Source organism: Aulonocara stuartgranti, assembly GCF_965226115.1.
Source record: "Aulonocara stuartgranti genome assembly, chromosome: 13".
Taxonomy (NCBI): Eukaryota; Metazoa; Chordata; class Actinopteri; order Cichliformes; family Cichlidae; genus Aulonocara; species Aulonocara stuartgranti.
This window is the reverse complement of record NC_138949.1, coordinates 12,159,742-12,173,565: the sequence shown is the minus strand read 5'-3', so window position 1 is coordinate 12,173,565 and position 13,824 is coordinate 12,159,742. Positions and strand designations below refer to the sequence as shown.

At 41.1% G+C, this 13,824-nt stretch overlaps 1 protein-coding gene across 2 annotated transcripts in view; it reads right to left on the bottom strand.

Annotated features, from left to right (window-relative positions):
- LOC309720541 (striatin-like) overlaps positions 1 to 13,738 on the bottom strand; it is a 27,984-nt gene extending 14,246 nt beyond the window's left edge. The window contains exons 1-2 of one of the 2 annotated variants that reach the window (XM_082557557.1): positions 13,384 to 13,738; positions 24 to 127 (exon numbers count right to left, since the gene is read on the bottom strand). In XM_082557557.1, coding sequence (XP_082413683.1) covers positions 24 to 127; positions 13,384 to 13,596 — 317 coding nt within the window. In that variant the 5' untranslated portion in view covers positions 13,597 to 13,738. The remainder of the gene's footprint in view (positions 1 to 23; positions 128 to 13,383) is intronic. The other variant, XM_082557556.1, reaches the window with a different exon arrangement.
- Positions 13,739 to 13,824: the final 86 nt, after the last annotated feature.

Genomic DNA, 13,824 nt, shown 5'->3' with positions numbered 1-13,824 from the left:
GAAGTGGGTGGTAGGGCACTCACCTCTCTTGCTTCAGCGCATACTCGAGCATTTTGATCCTTCTGACAAGGTCTTTCTTCAAGTTCTCCTGGCCTTTCCTTTCCCCCTGCAGGAAGGCGATTTGGGCCTGAAAACACAAAAATAGGACTGTCAGTAAATAGCTGAGAGAGTCACAGTGGTTGCTTTTATAAATAGAGCTGACGTCTCAGAGGTTTTGCCATCTTAGATATTAGTTAACGACGTCAAAGAGATTTTCAGATGTTGCCTCACATCTGAAAAACAACTTCTTTTGTCAAGACTAAAATAGGATGATGTCAAATCAATGTGTGTGGCATGATGGGAAATACAAAGCCTATCTGTACTATTCTATTTTAATCTAACCTCCTCACTCCCCCCACGCGGCAACCGTCCCCCTCCCTCTCCACGCCACTGTCTCTCTTCACTAACAGGCAACAGCTGTTGACGCACTCGGTCTGAGTCAGCGTTACATTACATTGCCGGGTACCACACGCGTGCGGCCATGTGTGCACACATACACACTCGCAATGACAGCGGTGTAGCATACAAACTCACGGTGTAGCATACAGTACATGAGCTGCAGCAAGGGCACTAAAAACACAATCCAGTGTGAAGTGTTTTGCTGTGTAAAGAAATTTTTAAAAGGAAAAAGAATTATCAAGAGAGGTAAAATTACTCTATATGGTTGTATTTTATGAACCTTATTATGCCTTTTCATCCATTAAAGCAAAGCTGGTATGGCTGGTTTTCACCTTTTGAGTCCACCATGCACGTCCTCATGACAAATATTTTCCTGGTGACACCGACATTAGCAGGAATCTCAGAGGACTTTGGCAGGTGTTTATGTGTCCGTCTGTGGGCAAAGTCTTTAAACCACGCAAGATACACGCACAAAACAACACAGAGGTTTATTTAAGAAGAAATTCAAGGTAAAATACAATCCAGCCTCAGTCTGATGATTTGATGACCCAAGCCTGATGTGTCTTCATCTGGCATACACAATATTTTTGAAGACAATTAGGTGATTAATTCAGAGAACTCATTGAGACTGCTGCTCAAGTAATTCCATCACAAGATGGTCTCTAGTCTTTTATTATTAGATAGCCCCTCTGTTTTTATGTGGTTTTAACAAACTCAATTATTGTGAGGCTGGAGAATGAAAATCATTTTAAACACAGGAAAAAGGCTGTAAAAAGTCACAGATCCTGTAGAGAATTACAGTATCGCCTCCGAGTTTTAGCCAAATTAGCAGACGTTTCCTTCTGGTTTTGTTCTGTAATAATGCTATGTGTGTCTAGATCAAAGAAAAACGCACATTAGCATACATTTTCACTTGAAAAAAAAAAAGGAAAGAAAAAAAAAGTATGCGTTCTTCCCAGCTTAAAGATTCCCGTTTTGGTTAAGCGTGTATTACATCCTTATAAATATGCCTTCCACTAAATATAGTCACAGGAGCCAAATAAAAGATAAACCAAACAGACACAGTCCATCGGACATTATGAGGTTACAGCAAGCCGGGCAAATGACTCTTAAAAGCTGCTAAAGTGTGTAAAAGCTGTGCTGTTTACAGAGAGGATGAGAATGCCGCCGTTTCCATTTCACTGCTATAATAAAATTGCTGTAGAATCCATCTCAGTTGCTAAATGATCACAAGAAAAACAAGAAGCACAAGAAGGGATTTAAGTGCCTCTGTGGAGCTAGGAGGAGATGACAAAATTAACTGGAGTAATGTTGAAAATCATTAACACAACCTGAACAGCATCATTAAGGTCGATATGTTGCAAAGAAAGATGGAAAGCAGGAGCACAAGTCTGACTGCTCCTGTGTTTAACTTCAAAAAGAAGACGACAATTCCCTCTAAAAACATCCAAGCTCACATCTTAAGGGGATGGCTATTAACTTGTTTCCCTGCATTTCACTCTACATGCAGAGGATGGTGCGAGTTTGAGTGGGTTGTATCACAGTTTCACATGGATAGCAAGTAGCGCTGCTGCAGCTACTGTTGCCTGCAACAATGAGTCATGACAGCACTTCAATCTGCCTCGAATTATTATGAGCATTTCCTTCATCTCTCCATCACCACAGTCATCTGTAGATGAACTCATCAAAACCAGCCTGCTGTTGTGAAAGTGCAATTACACCTCAGAGTATTTGTCCTCAGTGTGACAGTGCAAACAGCATGGAGTTCAGCTAGGATCAGTCGCGTGATAATAGTGTACACGTGCTTTGCTTCTGAAAGCTGGGTAAGCAGCCACTCTACCTCATACCACTCTAACCATTATATCTACACAGTCTCCAGTTCCTTATTCAGCTTGTTTTATGTGCATTGATCGATAGCTGCATCCATAGTAATGTATTCGGGACTGACAACAACAATATTAACTTTTACTCATCCTTGAGCCACTATGGATGTTGATGGACAAACAAACAAACAAAAACTATTAAACTTTTACTTATTTTTCTCATATTCATATATTGTTATGGTGGATCCAGGTGGATGTGCATCCAGCATAGCCAGTGTAGAGAATGATGAGTGTACACGTTACACCTGGTGCTACTTCAGAGTGTCTTAGGTCAACTGAGAACAGCTGGATTTTTGGCTGGGCTAAAGCTCAAAGACGAGGATGCCCAATCTATAAAGGGCGATGCTGAGGAGAACTGCCAGCTTTAGTAACGTCATGTCACTGAAGTGTTTGTCTTGTGTTGATGTTCAGCTGAATGACTTGTTATTGCAGTTCCAGTTAAGACAAAGGCCAGAATTACTGCTCAGCTAAGCTGCTCTATAACTCAACTAAATCTTCCAAAGCACACATAAGAGAGACAGAAAATGATATACAAATACTTGCAGAATAACATTTTACTTGCTATGTTACCTTCAATATGCCCTGGCAGCAGAAGATTTATATTTCAGTCCACATTTCAGAGCTTAGACACAAGAGCTATAGACACAATTTCACACCGTTATGTGAGCAGGTAAAGGGTGTAAGATTTTCTCAGCAGTGATGCTCTGCTGTAACCTTTGATGCATGTATGGGTTTGTGTTGTCCATTCTTATCATTCCAATCAGATTCATGCTAAGACGTGGACAACAGGAGGAGGCAGGGCTGTAAAGCAACTGATTACCTGGTGGAAAACCAGGTGAGAGGGCAGCAAATTAGAAGAATGTAGTTATAAAGGACGGAGGGGAAAAAGGCTTCTTTCAAAGAGAGTAAGATCTGAGGAGATGCGCAAAGCTTCAGCGTCAATTAAATACAAATTATTTTATGCTCTGAATCATGTAAAGCTACTCTAGTAGAGTCCAAGAATAAAAACATGGAGCTGTCCAAGAACAAAACAGGCTCATAAAAAGGTTCATGATGAAAGTAAAATAATAGTGTAGAGGACTAGAGAAAATTACAGTAAAGTCCAAATCATACACATCACAAAAAAGACAGTAAGCCCTTATTTATCAGATGAAACACAGATTTGTCCCTGCGGGTGGACTAATGATCAGGTTTGTAGTAGAGCTGGGCGATAGAACGATAACGATATGTATCGCGATATAACTTTTACTCGATAGAGAAATTAAGCTATCGCGATAGACCTCGCTGCTCTTGTCCTCTTTTAAAAAAAAAAAAAAAAAAGGTCAGCCAATCCAAATTAAGCAGCGCAGAGCCGAACCAATCACAGCCGCAGCGTCACGTCGCGTGACTTGTTACGTACAGCACAAGTGCCAAGCCGCACGTGTGTTTGTTTGGGAAACAGCCAGCGGGTAATGGAGCCAGCGCGTAATGGAGGAAATGAGTGTGCCGACTAGAAAAATCAACCGAGCGTGACCGAAGAGAAAACAGATGATGGTTCCAATGCCGGAGAGATTGTCGAACGGAAGAGCCATAGAAGTTCCGTAGTGTGAAGGTATTTCGGCTATTTCAAGTCTGACAAAAACAGAGTAGCGTGCACTGTAAATGTGCCGAAAGCAAGTCTGGAAATACAATAAACTGGTGCATGCGTCACACTGTGCGCCACGTTATTGTTTCAGTGAAATGAATTTCTACAATACTGTTACTGTTAATTCTACTCTCTGCAGTGTTTAAATGCTTACATATACACACAGTTACTGTCCCTCCACACATACGACTGGGTTCTGCTTCTATGCCCCAGCTTTGTTTACTTTTTCCCACCGAGGCTTCTAGACTTCTGATTGGCCAACATTTCTGCACGGTTAGGAATCTAGCGCCACCTGCTGCTTTGGCATGTTCATAGCAGCGTTTTCCTTCATTTCTGCCTTTATGTGTGGACGGGATTATTTTTTAAAACGAAAACGGAAAATCTCCGTTTTCAAAAATACCCGTATACGTGTGGACGTAGCCTCAGTCTCTGACTGGAAGCGCTAATTCGTCATTCGGCTTTTGTCAGACTAAAGTAACTGTTAAAACTGTTTGAAAAGCTCAGCTATACAACAAGGAGAGATTGAGAATTTCCTTTTAGTTCTCAGTTTATTTGATATTGACAAAAGTTAGTCAGTTTTGTCTGTTCTTCTGTAAAACAAACTAAGATTTATTTTTAGAATTAATATTTTGTTTCTAAGTGGAATTGACAATTTAGTCTGTTTCGTTTGTTCTATTTTGAAACTTAAACGCTTTAGCGGCTGCCTTTTGTGTAGTTTGCAATATTTGCCTTTATTTATCTGAAAAAGTCTCATGTTCCTTAAGTACATCTACCCTGTTGAACTTATTATGGGAAATAAATATTTAAATAAAAACAAGCTGCTGATTATTTCACATTTTACTTGTGAGCAACGGCACATTTAAATCTTACAAATATAGTTATTTGGCTTATATCGTGATAGATATCGTTATCGCCTGAAATGAAAAAAACATATCGTGATATGAAAAAATCTCATATCGCCCAGCTCTAGTTTGTAGGTATGACAGAAGGAAAAGAGTGGCGTCAATGATGACTTATTAATAAATGGCTTTTGCACAGAAACACAGAAATGATCATGGGATGAGAAAGGACACAAATAAGGAATTAGAAAACTACTGCATCAGGAAAATCATCACAGCTTGGCTGGCTCTTAAAATAAGTTATACTGTTTAGACTGGCTCGAATCCAAGTATCAGTAGCGATCACTGCTTTGGGGCACTGAAACTGGATAACGAGTAAAAGGGTCCACTTACAACTTCATTAAGCTAATTTTGGAGCTATTTTCCATTTAATGGCTCTCATATCGAGTGAATCTGGTCTTTATTTGCTGAAGCAAAAAAGTACATTTCAATTAAAATGTGTCACGACTGCTTCAGTGGAGAAAAACAGCTCAATTGTTTCCACAATGACAGCAAAGGCAAGGCCACACAGTGAAGTCCTATCAGATCCAAAACGATGACAAAGTGTAAGAACAACTCCAAAGGCTGTTATTTCACTCCGGCTCAATTCACTGTCTAATGTTCCACCGCAGATGAAACTGTACATCTGTGCTGCTTGAGATAGCAAGTGGCCATTCACTCCCTTATCCACATGAAGCGCTGGCCCAGGGACCCCTGGAGTCCTGCCGTGCCAGAGATAGAGAAGAGTGCGGCTCTGTGAATCTCTGGCTCGCCATCTCTTCTCCATCAAACATTAACCTTGGGAGGAATGCAATGAGTCAACTCTGGCCATAAAGAGACACAGGAAGCATTTAATTCCCAGCCTCACACTGACTGCATTATTGCGCTGCTGGATAAGGGCTCCTTAGTGTGTCTGAGCAAGAGACATGTAGAATGGGGCATGCATCTAGAGCGCTGGGCTTTTCAGAGACAGGAAAAGGAGGCAGAAGAGATAGGCTAATGCTAGGATAGAGAGGAAAATAAACAACAGCCACTAACCTCTAGATCCTGGTAAGCAGCACTGGTAAGATGGTTGGCTAGCATTAATCTCTTCTGTTTTGAATAACTCTATTCTAAATTTAATTAGTAAAATAAGGAAACATGGACAGGTAGCAGCTTTCACTGCTACTCTACTACTAAATGAAAATATATCTAAGATACAGGTCTACTTTATTCTCTTAGAGTATTTAAAGGAGATACTGATTTTATAATCTTGCGGTATCATTTAGTTTGATGACTGTGGCTGCCATACCATTTACAAGAAAAATCATCTTCATTTGTAACCTTACCACACTTGCATGACTCTGACAAGAGTTAAAAGGTGGATTACTTAACCACACAGTGTTGGCAATGAATGAAAGACAACAGAAGGAAAACAATTCTGTCAAATGTCTTCTTCCACCTTTCAACTTCATTTTCAGTCAATGAATGTATGATGACTGCCAACCCCATTTCCACAAAATTTAATTACACAAGACTTTCAAGTCTACGATTTGCGAATGCCAGACATGTTTTCTTCCAGACTAGTTCTGCGTCACAGTCAAAGACGTCCGCAAAACAATGAGTCTATTTAATCAACACAGTGAACAGTGTGAAAAAATCCTTCAGCAAGGCTGAGCTCATCACACGAAAAAAGAAATTTGCCGGATATTAATGCATATTTTCGTGAGTAACCACATGCAAAAGAACAGCCACGCAGGCTGGACCTCCAGCCGCAGACTGAGAAGGTGGGGGCAGGGGGGTTGTGTAAATCCCACGTTTACAATTCAAACATCTTTTCTTTCAGGGAACACCGGATTTACTCTCACCATCACCACAAACTAGAGAGCAACGTGATGGCCGCCCCGATAACTAGCCAAGTACATTCCATGCATGCCATAACAAAAGTACCAAAAGGAAGAGAGGAGAAAAAAGAAAGAAAGAAAGGAGCCAAAGAACAGAAGAAGCAGCAGGACAGAGGAGCTGGGGCTAATGTAACGTGGCTACAGCAGATAAACATGAGCTCTTTGCAGCTCATCTGGAAAAGAATGAATCTTTGGTATTTGCACCTACTATTTCGAAACACAAGCCTCTCGTTTACATGGACACTTTGTCAGAAAACTATTCATACTGAAGTGCAAAACAGATATTCTGACTCAAGATGTTGTTGGTTGGATTTGCTCCAACCTGCAATGTTTACCAAATCCTCAGTTCATGTAATATTCTATAGCTACACTAAAAGGATCCAAGTTTAAGACCTTTCTGATACCACGCTGAATTATTTGGTACCCTTTCAACGTAAAGCAAAGTGTAAAGGTCACAGTCATTATTGCAACACATTTTTGCATGGTCTTTGCAAACCCAGCACAAAAAAGTACAGAGAACTCAAAACTCAGTATTGCATTGATACACAAGTAAGGAAATCAACAGCGCCATAGAGACAGCAAACTCACTGATCACTTACCGATTTGCAACATTGGGTGTATTAAAAACAATTGTGGACAGATATATTAGGAACAGTGACCACAGCTTAGATATAAAGTCACCTTTTATAAGTCCCTTTGTTGCAGTTGTACATTAAGGTTGAGTCCAGCTGAAGTATTCTTTTTACTATCCTAATGCTAACACTAGTTGCACAACCCTTTAGCCGCCTCCTCCACTCAGCATGCCAAAGGTAACTTAAGTGTTTGCATTATGACAGCTCTTTCCACACCCGCTCACTTCCAGTCAGACAGCACCTTTTAAAAGGCTGCAAACAAACTGCATATATTTCAAATTCAGAGCTCATGTGCATGAGTAGAGACTCAGAAATGCTTTGATGAGCAGCTTAGTGTTAGTCTGTCCAAACTGTGGTGTAGATTTCTGCTTATTTTTCTGGAATATCTCTTGCCTCCCACCTTTTGTACAACACCCAGAAATCAAAAGACAAATAATCAAACTGGCAGAGGCTGCTTCACGTCAAAAACACATCGTTTTCACTTGAGCTCCATTTTACACTTAAACCATCATCAATCTCATGTGGAGCCGACACCACGGTGCTACCTCGGAGGGTGCAAACACAAGCCTTTTTTGTTGGGCTTCTTAAGGACAAGGGTGCTGCATCCCATGTTTCTGCATTAATATTGCATAAGCCTCGCGTTGCACATGCAGACACGAACACATGCAGGCGAAAAGCTACATTTTCTTTTTCAAACATCAGCATTTTCTCTGACAAACAGGTTGCACGGCTTTAAGGTGTTGTCTTTGTGGAACTGCATGTACTTCAAACTCAGAGATCAGCACAAACAGCAGCTTAACAAGGATGAAGAGTGTGATGATGTTCAAAGTCTGAAACAGGCAATTTTAAGACAGAGTTACTAAAAAGAAAAGAGCCTGTGGGACTGAAAGGTCTGTGTCGTCCCCGTTTTCTATATTACTTTGGTTTAAAGCTAGTTTGACACAGTTTTGACTTAATTTTCAGACGTATGCAGCGTTATCATTTCTTGTATAAACTATAATATGATGCAAAATGTGCTGGTGGATAAAATATGAGTAGAAGTTTTAGAAAAGTTCGACTCTAATTTGTTTTAAAGACAGGGAGAGAAGCATTTCAAATAAAAAAGGCAAAATGACAGACCAGATTACATCGCATTGTCACCACATTACATCAAGACAACAGCAATTTGATCTGGTGAGTACACCAATTTACAACTCTGACAAACTGCTGACCTCAAATTTACAATAACACGAAAGGAGGCAGCTCTCCCGCACACCCACGTAGGCAGATGAAGGCTGTAAGTGTGAATGGAGGAAGGAGAAGGGAATTAACAAGCCGACAAGGCGGTTCTGCAGCACAGAGAAGGGCTCTGGTGTCAGTCCAACGGTGGCAGCGGAGCAAAGCTCAGAGGGCCGGGCTTTAGTTAATAAACACAGATCCAGTCGGGCTCTTTCACAGGAAAAACACAATCCCCTTTAAACTACTCATTACATTACAAGGGAATATTTCATACGAGGTGTCGATAGCTGCCTTCTCAGTCTGTGAGATCTTAAAAATGTGCACAGTGTTTCTTTGGGAGCCCAAGTTTCCTCTGCCAGTTTCAGAAGGCAAGGATATTGAGAAACCGGTACTTATACTACCATATTCTTGGATGGAAGCACGTACTTTTTGTACTTTCCCACTCAGAGGCGCACACTGAGAGGGCAAAAATAGCTTCAGCTTGGGGGTGGACATAGTATCGACTCAGGAATGACGGTGACTCCCATTTCTGAATTTTTGAATGCCACGGCATGCTTGTGTAGATGTTTGTGCACAGTTCGGTCCTTCTTTTTGCTGCACCATTGAGTTAAATATGCTTCAGGTTTTGCCATTAGTAAAAGTAAACACAACATCACGGCAATAAGTCATCTACCGGAGGCAGGGTAATTCTAGGCTGCTGCCGTCCACACGGAGTGAAGTAATCAAATAGCACGAGACTTCTTATCATGGTAATCTTATTCATGGTAAAAGCTTTTGGTGCAGAAATACAAGAGATGCTTCTATACTGTGAAGACAGCCCACGTTTCAGTGTGCACCCACATGAAGCCATCCAACACCCTGTGTCACCTTCAACCTTCTCCTGGTGTCAAATTATGGCTGCTGACAAATACTTCTGGCAAGGAGATACTCTACGGAGCAGGGATTTCCCCATAACTGGACAGCTAAGGGAGCACAGTGGATGGCCTGTACAGGAAGTCATTTTGATTCAAATTCAATCATCATAACTGAAATAGATCAGCAGTAATCAGCACAGCAGGGTGATGCGAGCTAAATCAATATAGCAATATGAACACGATTTTTTTTCCCCCTTTCTAAATGACAGATCGCTCTTACAATATGAAAATTGTATGTAAAGATCCTGGTAAATAACCAAAGGTCAGTTCGGTTTACTGGCCCCTTCTCTATCATTCAAATTAAAAACCAGCTAAACTAAACAGGCAAAGCCCTCCTCTAGTTTCAGTGCCAACATAAAGCTACTCTGACCGATCCGATGGCAATTTGAGTGACTGTTCAAGCGTTCAACTGGAAAGTAATTATCAGACCACTGACTAATTAAAAAACAGAAAAATCAATCAACTCTTTTCCATGGTATATAATATCAATAAACTCTTTACACTGATAGACACAATCCATGGCTCCTATTCATGCTGGATACTGTAAAGCTGTCTTCTGGTTAATTCTATCCAGGTTTTTATAACCTATTATAACTCGGACACCAACCCTTGCAGGGACTGGATTAACAGGAAAAATAGGAAAACCAGGGGGAGCCGCTACAGCTCACCTGGTCGAGCAGGTGGCCCAGTCCTTGTTGCAGCTTCCTAGCCCGTTTTCTGACCATAATTCCTCCTCACTTTCCTGTCTACTCTACATCTATATGTGTATCAGATTACTAGATAATAACCAAATTCAAGTTTTAGGCTATCGGAAGTTACATTTTATCTTAACATGTTTCTGCAGTTGACAATAAGCATTCTGTGGTATGGAGAGAACTCAGAAAACTTTGATAGATGCATTATGCTCACAACTGCCTTAGCAAAACATTTCCTAGTGTACGCAACATTAGATTTCACTGCTAAAATAACCCTTTGACATTGTGGAAAATTATATTTTTAGCTAGCTAGCTGCATTTTGTTACCATTTCAGTCCTCGTTTGCATATTGTGGTGCCGCCCGTTTCCACTCCAGTGGCTACAGTTTTCTGCACAGGACGCTTGAGCTCCATCACTATACATTTGAAGAAATTACACTGAAAAAGTGATTTCCAGTCATTTAGGCAGGTTCATTGGTTGTTAGCTGCATCTTCAGCAATTAAAAAAAATGCATGTATTTGCTGTATTTCTATTATAAACTCTAAATTGAGTATCTTTGGGAATTTTTACAGCTGCTCTGATAATAGGAAAGGTGGACAATGTAAAACACCAGTTTTTGTACATAATTTAAAAAGATTTATTAAGTTGAAATGAAATAATGATTATTCGGAGTTATTGTCATCGACTGTTATTGCCAAGATAACATACTAAAGAATAACTAGAGCTGTAACATATGACCACCAGCTCAACAAATCACCTCGACTGAGTCAGTCCACTTCTTACCAATGATTACTTTGCTGTAGTCAAACCATGAACGTATGATGTACAACAGCAGGAAAGGTTGGGTAGAGGAGAACAGTTTCTGTGCAGCTCCAGTAAAGAGGAGTGGCTCTGAGCATGACCTAACAGGCTGGCTGGACAACATTCCTACAGTACAAGCCCTGGGTTTGCCTTCCTCCCAAACAGTGACATAAAACACAGCTCCAACTGTCTGCCATTCATTGACTACACCACCAGTAATAAAAAAAAGGAACAAGGAATCCTGAGAGGTGATGAAACCGCTACAAGTACAACCTTGTCAAAACTTGTAAAGATCTCATATAAGATTTGAGTCTACAGCTAAAAGAAAGACATTGTGCAGACAAGATGATGAACACTATGAGAGGTATGTTGCAGTCGGATAAGGTGGAGAAGAAACGAATGCACTGTTGATGCTGTGTGGTATCTTCCATCAAGGCTCTAGGTCCACAACAGCCTTTCATTATTCATGCATGTCTATTTATGCTCATTTAAATGACTTGCTATCCTTTCTTCCTCACTGTGCCTCTTTTCCTGAAAGTTAACCCATCAAGCCCCTCTATTGGAAAAAGTTATGTATATCTGTGGAATAAGTAGGTGTTCCTCAAGGGCACAGCAAGGTTACTCTCCATGTGGAAGATTTGTAATATGTTAGTCATCGTTTATAATCCAATATAGTGAAATATTACCACTGAAAGACATTAAGGTTAACAGCAATGTTCACAATAGACAAACTAGAGGATTTATTTTAACCAGATACATCCTGTGCCACAAGGATCAGAGCACAAATATGACAAATCCAAAAGTTGCCAATTGTCTGGTGTAGAAAGAATGATTTTCAAAGGATTAACCAGCCTGGGGTTACGTATGACAAAAACAAGAACTCAAACTGAGCGCGCACTTTTTGCCGCCACAAATAAACCACCTAAAGAGCCGTACAGCAGCCTCTCTGTGCTTCACCGCAGTTGTTGCAGCTCCTTCGCTGATAAGCTTGCTTCATGACAGCACACAGGAAGCTCAATACCTCAGCCAGACTCAAAGTGCCGCATGACGCTGATGACTCAAAACCCTACTACACTGATGAGGGTACGTCACCAGTTTAGAAACAATGCCGTGTCTCCCTCTCCTCCCTTTGTTAGCTGAGGTCAGTAAATCCATGGAGCTTCCTGCTGCAAAAATCACAGAAAGTTCCGTTTGGGATCCAGCAGCTGCCGCCCCACAGCCAGGTCAAAATATTGGAAAGAAAAACACATCTTTTAAACATTAGGTACAGTGACAAGAGCACATCTACAATAAGCTGCCCTCTCAACTCCTAGTTAAAAAAATAGTCTGGTGGAAAGAGCCCAAAATCATTTTAAACAGACCAAAAAAAGAAAAGAAAAATCCAATAAGGCTTCGTGTATTATAACCATTACTCCTGGAAGCCAGTATAGTCAGCATGGGTTAATTATTCACCTGCATACATAGTGAGAAAATTCAAATTCTAGTCTTACTGAGAATCTCAAGAAGATGAACTTTGTCAGACATCAATTTCTCGTTTAAGCAAACTCACCACTAAAGATCCCAGCTTGCATCAGGTTTGCAGATTAACAAAATTATAGTTCATGGGACGAAAAACCTGCTTTGTTCCTAAAATAAAATAGAACAAAGCAAGAAAGTAAAATAAACCGCGAATAATTTATTCTGATGCCAATCGTGGAGATATCCCCACACATATATTTTTTTTAATTTAACCTTTATTTTTACAGGTAGCCCTATTGAGACTCAGTGACTCATTTACAAGAGAGACCTGTTCGATCTGTAAGAGAAACGCCGTGCAGTGTTTTAAATTAAGGCATCAGGAGTGGCTTTACATGGCAGCTAGCTTGCGATAAGATTCATAAACAAGACATAGTTACTGCACTCTCTTGTGTAGTGTGTGCCGTCTGTCAGCACTGGCAGCTCCCGAAAGATCAGAGCATAAAAGAAACCTGCTATTATCTCTCCACATCATTTTTTTAATGGGACTGGGAATAAAGCACGATTCAAACAAACACAGGGTGATAGTAGATTTAGCTCGAAATAGCAAGTAGCCATAGTTTACGTTACACATGAACTATTTTGTCATTAAATCTAGCAATCACCTTGGTTTTAAACTGATATATTATCATGTTGAAAAACGCCTAAAGCGAGTTTATCAAACTATAAAAGTAGAGGGTAAGTTTCGTGGTTTTCGCCACAGTAAATAGGTCGCAAACAGTCGTCGTGCAGCTGGCTGAGAGGGGCGCTGCAGCTCGTTTAGCCTCTGAACTACAGCTAGCAAGCTAACCATTAGCCCGAACAATCAAACACACAAACTCAACGCGAGTTACTAGAAAAGGCCAGCCCTGGTAATGCCGCTAATATGTTGTCGTGTACAGAAAAAAATGCAGCTTTTTTACCTGTAATTCGGCTCGTTCCACCTCCCATTGTGCCCTTTCTACTTCGAAACGGGCCCATTCGTGCTGCAGGAAGTGCAAGATCCCCGGGATACTGTACTGCGCCCTAGCCGCCTCCCCAGCGTCGCCATCGGGCAGAGGTCCTTTTCCACCGCCGGGTAAAATGGAGTTGTTATTATTGTTGAAGAACACGCCGGGCCCCGCCTGTTCATCCATGGCCGGGCTCGGTGGAAAGCTTGGTCCGTTGTCTCGCTGACTCGATGTGCTATATATCAGCGGAAGGGTAAAAACCTATTGACGGCGTTCCGTCTCCTCGGCTTGGGGGAATGAACTCACTTTCTGACAGCTAGCTGTCATCCAATGACGTCACCACAAACTCCACGCCTACAGCGAGTTGGCTGGTGGTGCTCGTTTTGCTCACCCGAATTGCCCGGACGTCCAGAC